This window comes from Argiope bruennichi, chromosome 5, assembly GCF_947563725.1.
Source record: "Argiope bruennichi chromosome 5, qqArgBrue1.1, whole genome shotgun sequence".
In the NCBI taxonomy this organism is placed as follows: domain Eukaryota; kingdom Metazoa; phylum Arthropoda; class Arachnida; order Araneae; family Araneidae; genus Argiope; species Argiope bruennichi.
In genome coordinates, this window is record NC_079155.1 from 115,730,722 (window position 1) to 115,744,647 (window position 13,926).

The 13,926-nt window shown below is 26.2% G+C and overlaps 1 protein-coding gene across 3 annotated transcripts in view; it reads right to left on the reverse strand.

The window, feature by feature from the left end:
* Positions 1-386: 386 nt before the first annotated feature.
* Positions 387-13,926, reverse strand: part of LOC129968668 ((E3-independent) E2 ubiquitin-conjugating enzyme-like) — a 44,399-nt gene continuing 30,859 nt past the window's right edge. For all 3 annotated transcript variants that reach the window (XM_056082796.1, XM_056082795.1, XM_056082794.1), the window contains exons 16-23: positions 12,345-12,448; positions 10,160-10,222; positions 8,059-8,262; positions 7,620-7,680; positions 7,386-7,507; positions 5,461-5,540; positions 2,596-2,702; positions 387-2,347 (exon numbers count right to left, since the gene is read on the reverse strand). In XM_056082796.1, the coding sequence (XP_055938771.1) occupies positions 2,202-2,347; positions 2,596-2,702; positions 5,461-5,540; positions 7,386-7,507; positions 7,620-7,680; positions 8,059-8,262; positions 10,160-10,222; positions 12,345-12,448 (887 nt within the window). In that variant the 3' untranslated portion in view covers positions 387-2,201. The remainder of the gene's footprint in view (positions 2,348-2,595; positions 2,703-5,460; positions 5,541-7,385; positions 7,508-7,619; positions 7,681-8,058; positions 8,263-10,159; positions 10,223-12,344; positions 12,449-13,926) is intronic.

The following is a 13,926-nucleotide window of genomic DNA, read 5'->3' on the forward strand; positions in this document are numbered from 1 at the left end:
ATGAGGTTATATGATTTGTCTAGATAATATTACGAATTTGAGCGATTTTTCTTTGTTCTGTTTTAAGAAAATATATTTATTTGCAAGGTAAAATAATTGATTAATCACAATGTAAATTATTAATTATATTTTCACAATATAAAAATCTCTCACAAAGGTCAAATATACATGGAGTTCCAATGTTACTCCAATTATTTTAAAACAAGTCTATTCTGTTTGCAAATTTATGAAACAATGTTTTGCTACTTTAATTTGAAGGGGAATCAAAAATATTTCTTAAGAAAAATTAAAGGAATTTCCCTTTTTCAAAGAAGTTCTTTTTCTTTTCTTTGGTTTTGATAAATAAATTGAGTGTAAAGAATGCATGCACATAAAACAGAAACATATCATTAATAAATTAGAACTTTAATCAGCAGCTCTTGAACTAATTTCATACTTATATTTACATATTTACAACACATAGGATCAGACATATAGACTAATAAATACACTAAATATGCATTTCACTGGGAAGAAAGCTGAAGTACTTGAATCAATCTCCACAAATATACAGAAGCACCAGCACTTGATATTTTAAAGATAAATTAGACTATTACTTTTAATGCCAAATTTTGAAACCATGAATACTCAGTATCCATTTAAAAGCAATTGCATTTGCAAATCGCAAGAGATGTAAAAATCTTTTTAACCTTTTATTAAATGTAAATTCAGGTTCATTTATACAAATAAGATGATTGCTTTAATAGTTAAAAGTCTCCCACTCTCACAAATATTTCTTTTCAAATAACAGTCTAAATTTTATAGTTTTGACTATTCTGGAATACTTTTAATACAAAAAAATCAACCACATTTATATCAAATGTTCCCTTTTTTTACTCTAATTCAGTGAGGAAATTATGCTAAAAGTTAAAAAATGCAAATGGCAAGATTAGAAAAGCATCTCTAAGAGCCAAATACACAATAGCATAGAACAATTACTTTTCCTCTTCTTTTTTTTAAAACCTTTCGGAAAACAGATCAAAGGAATTTTTTCCCCCTTCTAAATTCTAAAATAGATAATATGTGATTTGAATTAAGAATAAATTTATTACACTAATCAATCTCAAAGAATTAATTTTGTTTGAAACATCTTAAAGGTCTGCAAACAATGAATTAAAAATAATGAAAAGTTATATATAATGAATATTATAATTTTATAAAATAATGAAAAGTTATTTTATTTTTTAAATTAAATTTAAACTTTCAAAAAGCACCAATCTTCCATATTCAGTAGTTTTTGCTTTCTCTGCATGCTCCTGATATGCTAAAAAAATTCTGTCAATGTTTTAACAAAATAAAATTTTATAAAAGAAAATGAAAGACAATTAAAAAAAACAAATTCACAAAAATAATATTCAAAAATCAAAATATTCAATTAAAATAAAATTTACCATACCTACAAATTGAAAATAAATTCAATGAAAAACTAACAAGTTCAACAAAAATTCAAACAAAATTTGAAGATTCAATATCACCAGCTTCATTCAATTCCAATTGTTATCTGAAGTAGTATTTTACTCAAATGTTTAAAAAATTCTATTCTCATATAATTTCCCATTTGAATTTTTAAAGCTGCTTATAAATAAATAATTAATATAGTATATGCTATTAGAAACATTTAAACTAGATAACAAAAAATAAAATTCTCTATTAATTTTTATAAAATAAATAGATTATGTTCTATTTCTTAAATTAATTCACAAAATAATTCTTCTCTTTACAGAATTTTTTATGTCCCAAAGAAATAAAATACATCCTATACGAATATGATAAACTCAGCATTTAATATGAATTTTAAACAAACTGTACTCCTCAAAAGAGGCAGAATATGTGAAGTTTGCATTTATATCAAACCTACATAGAAATCTTTGATTATTTTAAACTTATCATAGTGGACAAAATGTTACAACACCACATGTTTTGCAATGCACAGAATACAATATTACCTTGAGGAACATGATAGCCAAAAAATCGGGTAAAACATGAAGTCTTTTACAAGAAAAATTTTGAGACAGCACTGAAACAGTTAACTCATATTTTTCTTTTAAAAAAAGAGGACAATACATGGCAAGATAGTTTTATTGCATAAATAAGTTTATTATAAATACGTAGATGCTGCATCCTTTGGTGGTGGGAAGGGAGGAGCAGGAACATTTTTTAGACTAGCTGTTGGTTGGTGGGGGAAGGGAGGTTGAAAGAATGTTCTTGAAGTCAGCCAACGATTTTCTAAGAGTGAGACAAAAGCCCTTTGAAGCAGGGATAAGTGGAAATTCTGGTAAAGGAACATCTTGAGCACTGGAATCATAATCTGGAAGGAATAGAAAATATTAATAAAACGCAATTATTTCATTGCATTTTGAAAACAATCTGAAATCCCATAATAATGTACAAAGATATAAAAAATTTAATTATTCAAGAAAAACTAGAAAGAAAAAAAGAACTGAGCAGAAAGAAATTAAAAATTCTTATATTCAAAAAAATTCATAAAAAATTAAAAATAAGTTCTTACTCTGATACATTGCAAACAAACCAGGAAATATCATTAAGAATGCTTACTCTTGCTATGAATCTCTTTAAAAGTAGTTGGTGAGGTAGGAGACAAAGGATGCTCAGCATTATAAGATTCAGATATTTCTAACCATTTTTCTAATCTCTGAATAAACCTGAGGGAAAATTGAGTTTAACAAAATCAACAATGCAGACTTACAAAATTTTTTCCAAAAGAAAAATAAAACTATCCTTAAATGAAACAATTCGTTAAAATATGAATTTAATTATGACAACATATCACCTAAAAGGTTATGACCTTGATACACTTATTTTATGAATATATGAATTGCAGCTTTTAGGCCTGATAGTTGCAATTCCTGAAACAAATTTATACACCTATCTCTAAATTCTACAAAGAACCATCACAGCAATATTTATAACATACTAGCCGCCTTTGGCGACCAGCCGGTTCGCCAATCTTAATGTTCGTTAAAATTTTAATAATTAAATATTTTATGCAATTCCTACTTTAATAGCTTCTTCATCAAAATATTTTAATACTTCAAATTTTGATTATCATATAATTCATTCATAATATTATAAAGGCCTTCAGTCATAACAAAATATGTATCTCTCTCATTTTCTGTTAGCACCCGTAGAATTTATGCTTTAAATTAAAGTGGAAAGAATTTATCTTCAATTAATATAATAATATTTTTTACTGAAACAAAGCATTTATTTATAATCTGATTACTGAAAATAGAGTCACTCAGCGTTTAAACTTTATGGGCACTAAAGAATATCTTTTTTAATTTATGTAATATCTCAAGAGTTGGTCAACAAAATTTTCTTAGATTCATTATGAGCAGATCGATTCATTAACAATGTTTAAATTTAAATGCATCAAACACTAAGAAAATAAAACGAATCGTTTAAAATAAACGGTTGAAAACGGTAGAATTTATGCTTTAAATTAAAGTGGAAAGAATTTATCTTCAATTAATATAATAATATTTTTTACTGAAACAAAGCATTTTTTTATAATCTGATTACTGAAAATAGAGTCACTAAGCGTTTAAACTTTATGGGCACTAAAGAATATCTTTTTTAATTTATGTAATATCTCAAGAGTTGGTCAACAAAATTTTCTTAGATTCATTATGAGCAGATCGATTAATTAACAATGTTTAAATTTAAATGCATCAAACACTAAGAAAATAAAACGAATCGTTTAAAATAAACGGTTGAAAACAGGTTTTAAAAAAACTACTTAAAAAACGATGTACTTAAAACTATAAGCATATTAAAAAATATATAACTAACATAAATACAATTTACTTACAAAAGCATGCAACTAACCCAAAAATAATTTAAATCATCCATTGATAACGTTGTCATGGCAACAGTCAGAACAGAATGCGCATGCGTGAATTTTCTTCGCCGGTTACGTAACGCAAATACGTGATTTTTTCTACGCCAGTTGGGGTAACGCTATGCGGATTAGAAATTTTTAATTTCCTTTATTCTGTTTTATTTTAATTCAAAAGTACTTCAGAATGAATCTGAAAGATTGATTCATTAACAATGTTTAATTTTAAATGCATCAAACATTAAGAAAATAAACAGAACCGATTGAAATAATCCGCCGAAAAATTTTAACCCTAGCCTCATTACTGTTGGGAGAAAAAAAACCTGAAGCCTTTCTCGTTTGGCGGTGGAGAAAATGGAACATTTTTTTGGCGGAAAAGTTGGCGGTGGGGAAAATGGAAGATTTTTTTGGCGGGAAAGTTAGTTTTTAATTAATAATTAAAATTCTAATTAAAAATTCGAAAAAAGGAACCCCAGGTGCACATACCCAACCTCCAAGGTAACCATGTACCAAATTTGGTAGCTGTATGTCAAACGGTCTGGCCTGTAGAGCGCCAACACACACACACACATTGAGCTTTATTATATTTATAACATACTACTTAGAGCATATAGAAATATCTTCACACTGAAAAATAATGGCTTCATAATTTTATTTCTGTTTTATTCTCCCCCGTTCTTAATCATTCTCTTTTTCAAAGCACGAAAAATAAGTCAAATTTTTATAATTGTTTTACCATATAAATATACCAATATATACCAATTTTTAATAATCATAAATTCAAGAAAAATGAATTTTTACACATTCCAAAATTTTAAGATACGCTAGAGCTATCATGAAATAAAAATAAGTTCTATTTTGAAATTTGATACTTAGTGAGATTTTCCTAGATTTTTTTTATTTGAATTTACAACATTTATTTAGCAATCAATTTTATAGAAAACCCGATATTAATTGCATACAAAAAGAAAATATCTACATTGGCATTCCAACCAAGAATATGGTTGAAACATTTGAATCATTAAAAATCATCATCAGTTTCCATATTTAAAGAATTCAAAATTACATAGTTCATAGTTTTCATATTAATCACAAAAACACAAGATTAAAATAACTTTGTGTGTAATCAAACTGTAACAATGAAAGTAGAAACTTTTTTTTAACAATTTATTTCATATTTAATTTAAACAAATCTATTGCTCTTCAAGTACACAATTGGTCAGACCTAAAACTAAATTTAACATGCGTTTCAGTGGAGTTCATTTGAAACAATTAATGTTTCAGAAAATAAAAATTCTATTACTTTTCAAATCTCTTTTTAAGATATATTATTAAACATTCTTCTGTTTTGAAAAAAAAAATATTCATTATTATTATTATTTTACAAAATGAAATGTCTACTCTAAAATTAAATCTGACTGGGGCAAGGAGAAATTTTCAAACTTGTGCACTTAAAATCAATTACATTATCACTATAGTAATTCATTCTGAAAATAAAAAGTTATGGTAAATACAGAACAATAAATAAATAAATAAATAGTTCTATAATGTTATATACATACTTTGAAGATTGGTTTTGAAAATGTTCAATAATTTCTTGCCGAAATACCTCTGGAGGAGAGACTATCAATTTAGTCATAGACTGAAAATATGAAAATAGGAATATTTTGAATACATTTGAAATACAAACTAACTTGTGTTTATAACTTATTGCACAAAAACTAAATCTTTTATTAATATTCTTTTTACTAGCAAATATATCAAATTGTAATTTAATGCATAATAATTTTCCATAAAGAATATTTAACATACATTTCTAAAATTTAATTTAAAAATCATTCCACAGCATATTTAGTGCAGAAGAATTAAGTAAACAGGCACATTTATTAAATTTATATATGCATTTAATTATCTGAAGAGCTAAATGAATTCCTGGCTTACTGAAAATAACTGGAAATATGAATACAATCACAGTACAGAATGAAATGACTACACATTAAGAAAAAAGGGCATTTCTTATTTTATGGTATGTATACAAATAATTTGCCCAGTACAAAGTAAATTGTTTTATTTATAAAATTAAAATCAAACTTAATTCCATAATACTAATGTTAAATAATGAATAAATTTCTTAAGGTCTACACATCTATATATAATTCAGTATATACTTCCAGTAAATGTTAAGAGTTTCTCTAATTGACTGTCAGTCAAAATCAATTAAGGACAGTGATATCTGAAATAGGTCTTAATTTTATAATAGTTGTGATTTGTAAATATAAGAAAAAAAATGTGAAAATAATGTGTTTAGTTTCAACTCTAAAATGTCTATATTATATTATATATATATATATATATATATATATATATATATATATATATATATATATATATATATATATATATATAATGATATTTTAAAATCTAATTTAAATTTAATCAAGATCTAATTTTTAGCTTAATTTAGCCCATATTAATATTCTAAAATATTCTCTTATTTCCTGATCCCATTCCATTTTTACTATTTAATTAATTCAACAGAAGCGCTGTGAAAATGCCTAAAGTTGCACCCTCACATGCTCTGAGTAAAGGGATAAAAAATGGCAAACCTAAAACATTATTTTAAAAGATTCTAATAATTCTCTTGCCTGTGTCGACACATGTAAGAAATCCCTATCAGAATCTCAATGAATATAAGCACTGGGGAAAATATTCTCACTCTCTGGCCCCTTCTTCGCTTCTGCACTTGTGCTGCACTATGAGAGGATGTGTTTTGTCCGTGCTGCTTGTGCCTCCAGGGATGAAATAATACGAGGTTAAAAATTCAAAGTGTCTTCTCTCTGACTCTGGCCATGACTCTACTTCAAAAATTATGTTTACATATATATATATATTCATTATTTTAAGTTCTGGAATCTTCCTTTTTACTTTTTTTTTGTTTTGTTTTAAATATTTACCATACTACAGTATTTAATAAAAATGTTATCATAAAAAAAGGAAAATAAATTTTGCGATAAAAAGTTAATATCGAAGTAACTATTTTGAGTTATTATTGAAGTAACTATTTATTCAATACAAATCGATATGTTTACTATTATTTATGGGAATAATACATGTTATATTAACATTTCTGATTTACTAATTTTATTAAACATAAAAGTTTTTATTATAAAATTATATTCACATGTTAATGAAATTCAGTCTATAATATAATTTCACAAAATAAACAACAAGAATGAAAAAGAATCTAAATTTGAAAAAGATAAAAACAAACAATTTTTTTCAACAAACATATCTTTATCTCCAGGAATATTCACCAAAACTATATAACATTTAAAATATACATATTAAAAGAATAGATCAATTTTTATTATTAGTATTAGGGATAGTTATTTATATTTTCTCTTCAAATTAAAATTAGAAAAGTTGAAAACTAAGATGGAAAAATAAAGTACTGCACATAATTATGCTGAAATCTTTATGAATTTACCTGCACTAATTTCAAAACCACCATTTCATTGTACATTCTACTGTTCTCCATCCCTAACTGTGTGCCTTTCTGCCTTTCATATCCAGCTTCATTATAATAGGGCTCTGACACCAAAATCAAGCCTGCAAAACAGCCGCAGATTAAAATTTTTTGTAACTCACATATGTGTGTCTGCAACTGAGAATTGTTCAATAAATGAAATTTAACGAGGAAATCCATTATCAGCTTCCACACCTTGGATTGATACAATAACTTGAAGGAGATTAGATGTTGATGGATTCCACATCTCAGTGCCCTGAAAGACAAACAGCATTTATACTAAGGATTTATTTAACAAAAATAAATAAAAGAAACAATACTTATAGCTTGTGTTTATTCCAAATGCGTTTATTACTTCATTTTTATAACATAAAATTTTACACACTTTCAGCTTCTAATTAAGTACTACAGTCAAAGAAAGAATAAGTAATGAGAAAATTCAAAATAATGCTTAAGTAGAAATGATTATTCTTTTTTATCTTATTTAAATCTTAATATTTAGGAAGAGTAAATAAATTGTATGCATATAAATTTCAATTTGATATCAAAATTATGAAGATTTTTAAAATGTTATTTTTAAAATATCGATTTTATGGCTTATTACTGACATTACTTTTTGAAAAGAAACACTTACCTTTCCACCCCAAGTTCCTAAAAGACTGACACAAACTTTTCCACCTTCATACAGGTTGGGATTCAGGCGATCTGAACAATACGAGATGTAATGGCACAGTGGAGGGACTTTTGGATAATCTGCAGGCAGTTGGAAGTCAAAGAAAAAGAGACCATCTTCATAGGGTGTTCTTCTGGGACCTTTGATTAGAACAGAATACAGATCCTGGAAAATGTTCACAGAATAAGGTTTCCTTTTCTATTAATTTAACATTACAGTCACATTCTATTAAGGTATACAAATCATTAAAAAAAAAGAAAAAAAGAATTATGTTTAAAAAGATAAAAATATACAGCAAAAATTTTTTACTGCTTTTAATAACATAATAATAAGAGCTATGGTATTCAATATGATATTTTTGATCATTTGTTCTTAAATTATGAGGGTTGACATATGTACTTTAATCAATTCAAATTTGTGAATAAGGAGACATTTCCATGAAGCTAAAATAATATGTAGACAGACAGGGTGGCCAGCATTTCTGCTGTTTGAATTTCCCTGACATTCTTTGAATGTTTCTAATATCTTCAGAATGATGTTGCTTTTTATCTTTAATGCAATATGCTCTTAATTTTATTTGAAAAATTACTCTTCAAATAAAATTAACTCTTAACTAAAATAAACGCAGAACAAAATTTAATTCTTAGAAAAAAAGAAAAAAAAAGGAAAAAAGATAATTGCACAGGAATTAACACATTTTAATTATATCTCTTTTTTTTTAATGTAATGCAGTAGTTCTCATATGCTGATTTTTAATATTTTATTCAGCATAAATAAACTTAGTTGTTACTGTTTTGATTACTGATTATTTAACATGAATATTCCAATTATTATAATTATATAAATAGTATAAGTACAGTAAAAAAAGTGGCTTAAAAATCTATTAATACTGTGGCCAAACAATCTTTAACATCTTTCAAAATTATTTAACTATTTATAAATATTATTCTTCACATTTTCCTTCAAAATGCACTTTATTGTAATGCACTATTAAACTAAAGCAAATACACCGATTCGGAATCTCATAAAAGCTTTAGATATAATGGATTTAATATGTATATTTTCTATGCATTATTATAGTGACTTCTAGTGCTGCACTTAACAAACTTCCAAAAACAATTAAGAAATATTAAAATATTTTAACACATCAATATTATGTAGATATGAAGTACAGAGAAAATTATAATGGCTGCTTATTCAACAGATAAACAGTAATTTTGGAAATAGTAGACAACACATATTTCTCAATAGCTTTTCTGTCCAACAGAGTAAAATAACTGTCCATACTCTTATTAATGGTGTAAGTAATATTGCTTATCTCACAGAAATCCATTTAGTTGATTTGAGCACAAATTTTCTCAAAGCTCAGGGTAAAAGTTTTAATATAAATATACATGAAATATTTAGCACCATTGCTTATTAATAACATAGTACAAAAAAAAAAGAAGAAAAAAAAGAAAGCAAACGCCTAAAATGGCAATATTGCAATATTTGATGAGAATACATATGATACAACAATCTTCATATAAAAGATATGATATCCCAGAAAAAGATCATAACAATAATTCCTAAATTTCATTTTTCAATAATAATTCAAGGGTGGTGAGGGCAAGAAAAAGGAAAATCATTTATGAGGAGAAAATGATAACAATTTTCAACATAAAGTCAAAGTTTTAACAAATTTCTTTCAAGACAATATTTTTTTTTTAATAAAATTTAAAATGAATACATGCTTAATTGCTGAAGAAATTTCTAATTTTATAACATACCAAATAATAACAATTATCAACAAGATCAAATTCTATTATTAATAATATCACAAAAATACAAAAGCCATTTACAGTAATGTGCAAGATTGCTTAAATGCAACATTTAAACTTATTGTAAGACAATTTAAAATTCATAAATTTAACAACTATAAAAAGAAAGCATTTAAATAATTTACAAAAGTATTTTTATAAAGGCTTTATTTTACATATAACCTTATATTAGAAATATTTAAAAGCCTTGAAATAATTAGCAGATTACAAAATGTAAAATTGTTCAAATTAACAATACATACAATTCTATCTTCAAAACTCTTGACAATTGTTCCTTCAGGTAAAGATGATATTAATAAATGCATCTGAAACATTGAAGTAATATTTTACTGAAATTAATTATTGCATTGAAAAAAAATAATAAACAAAATCACTCTGGGTTTTCATAACTATTAGCAACACTTAAAAGTATTTTCAAAGCATTTCCGAGTTCTTAAATTCAAAGATGCCATTTTAATTCAACTTATGAAAGAATCATTTATGGAATGTTAAAGAACATTGATATAGAAAAATTAAATTTCAATATTAATAACAATAAAATCTAATGCAAAAAAATGTGAAATTTAATTCATTTAAAAATTATATAATTTCTTTTTTGATTTATAGGTACTGAATACAAATTTAATTTAAAAAAACATTTTATATGAATGTGCACAGAACAGCAATGAGATTTCTTACAATCATTATCAAATCATATTATAATTTCAATTCCAAATTAAAACAGTTATTTTAATGAGCTTTATAAAGTCTATACACAATTACACTAAGTTTAACAAATCATTCACTCACAAAAAAAATCCAAACTATTGAAAAGCATGCATCAAAGTGAGATCTGTTAAGTCTTAGACAAAACATGATATACATAATGCAGTGACGCATGAAGTGATCTGGCATAAATTGCAACAAGCACTTTAACTTTTATAAGAAACTGCCCATTTAAAGTTCTCTTGACATAAAAGATTAACTGTAAAAATATATTAAGATAATTAAAATTTCCACATCTACCACAGATGAATTATTATTATATTATTCCATGCATCAAAAGAACATTCCAACATGTATTCTTTGAATTTTAAATACAGTACACTCCAGATTATCTGGTTTGCAAATACCTGGCTTTCGTACTATCTGACCTAGTTTTCTTTTTTTGTGATTAAATGAGGAAAGCAAGCTGTTGCCTTGGCAATAATACCAAGGCATTGGAAACGGGTGTATGCTACAATCCTCATATGTGTCGTGTGCAAAACACAAGTTGTGACAAGAAAAGAGCAGAGTTCCGTTTATTGTTCATTGTTTCATCAATGTGTAACAGACCTGAACTGCTGCTGCTGTTCTTGCTAATAACTGCATAGTACATACAATAATGGTACATTGTTCTTGGGTTTTTGGTTCTTTTTAATGTACCACAGTGAAGATCTCAAAATGGGTGATAAACAAAAAACAGTTGTAGCAATTATGGAGGAGAAGTTGCACGTTATACAGCAGCTAGACTCTGGTTTAAAAGTAAAAAATTTAATTTTGGAGTTAGGAAAAATATAAGAGGCTGAAAAAAATCGAGCAGAAATTGAAAAGTGGTGTGCGCTGCACAAGTACACCATTTTTCAAGTGCAACACCGCTCTACATGTAAGAAAAACCAAACTGAAAGGTAAGCATAAAGAAGTTATTTTTGTAGCATGAGCACTTAAGAGAAAAAGGAAAATAAAATGAGAATTTAATGTCTTGAAACATGCAGTGTAGCATATAAGCTATCAGTACTGAAACTTTTATTTTAACTCGACACGTTATTGGCAACTGCATCTATGATTCACCGAGCTGTGGACGCATGTAGATTCTACATGGCTTGAGACTCAATAAGAAGTGAACATGGCTTAGAAGTCTACATGGCTTAGTACTCAATAAGAAGTGAAAATATATGTTTTATAACAACGAGTTTTGGTATAAAAACTTTGTCTTATGGTATTAGTGGGCAAAGAAATAAGCTCATAAAGTTCTGGCCTATCCTGGGGGGCGGGGGTTAATCCCCAACCTGCTGTTCCGCCACATTAGGTCAGATACTTGGGAATGTATTGTATGCATATATCATCTAACAATTTATATTCAGGATAATAAATTTGCCAACCGATTAACAAAATTTATTTTAAGATCAATAGAATTATAGATGAAATAGAAACATAGATTATTTTTAAGAAAAGCACTATACTTTTCTTCTGACACGCACACACATATATATACAAAAAAATAAAAAGAGAGGCACGTAGCATGGGTTAATTTTTCATGCAGCTTCATAATAATAACTGAAATTTTCTATGAGATCATTGACATCATATTTGTGCATTGTGAATTTTAACAGCAGAAAAATAATCAGTTGCTTCTAAAAGCAACTAAATCAAAATCAAATCACAGTTACCAATGAAAAGAAAATTTACCTCCTTTCTCACAATTCTAAAGAAGGCACTGGGTTCCGCGGGCTGAAAGATGCTTAATTTATATTTATGACTATCAGGAACCGATTCCAATATGGAAAATACACCTAATAGGAGAAAATTACAATTATTTTAAATAAATTTTTCATAATTATATCAATTGCAAGAGAAAAAACAAACCTTGAAACTATTCCACAAGCTCCTCAGAATCTGGTTCAAAATGGATGTATCGACTATAACCATTATTTTAAATTCTATGGCAGGCTAGATATAGCCTCAAAATGCACCCTATCTACAAAGCAAGTTGTAGTTTGTCCATCAATGGTTTAATCTCATTGAGTTATTATAATGCATTTCAGTTATTTCAGTTTTGAACCATCTTAAAGCTCTAATAGCAACTAATGCTATCACTCATTGAGAAATAATTATGAAAGTTTAAAAATAATTAAAGTTTCATTCAAAATGTTAATTTTGAATTATTAAAATAAAAACAATATAATATGTATACATTATATTGTTTCTGCATTTAATATTTACAAAGGTTGTTATTAATTTTAATATTAAATGCAGGAATAAGCTTTATACATGTTAAAGAGCAACTGCTAATCACAATAAAAATATGTTTAAAAGTTCTCAGATTATATATCACATACTGCCATTTAAATAAAGATATTTATAATATAACATGCTCTTAAATTTAAAGATTTTTTTGATGATGAAGCAGTTAAATATACAGATTTTTCCTAGTATTGCATCATGAATTTTTTTACAATGATAAAACATTGATATTTACTATCAATAATAATTTAGATGTTTAGTTGTACCTAATGCCTTGGATTTGTACTACTATTTCTATTATAAAAATCTTTTCCAATTAATTAAAATTATTTATCGAGCTTTAGTAAATATCTCTATATACAGTAAAGGGGGGGGGGAAATGTTCTAAATTATACTAATACTGACAGCACACATTATATAGAAGAAAAGTCTTGTAAATAAGAATATTTTCCATATCTAAAACACAATTATATATAAAACAAATAATTACATGCAATTATTTCATAACTGTGATAATCAAAGCTGAAATTTGAAACTTCTGGAATAAACACATTCAGTTTGCAAATTATTAAAGCATGAAAATATTAAAATCAAATAAGAGAATATGAATAAATGCAGAAACAGTATAAGTTTCAGTATTCATTCAGATTTTACAATCCATAAAATAAAAAATTAAAAAAAAAATCTCAAATTCAAGCATTAAGATCATAAATTATAACTAATCTACTAGAAGGAAGAAACAATTTGAAAATGAAAAGGCATTCAGTTAAAATGAATATCTTGACCTTAAATAAAATCAAGTATAATACTAGAGGATACTCTTAAAATCATCTTATCTCAGAATCTATATTTCCTGTAAGAAAAAGCAATTATCAAATTTATCCTTACTTGGAGCAATGCAGTAAAATTTTCTGAGTAGCTATTTTAATGTATTTTATGTTCATATTATTATTAATTAATGACTAACTTTTCCCACATATTTTCTAATTTCATTGCAAATTTGTTTAAATGAAATATAATCAAAATT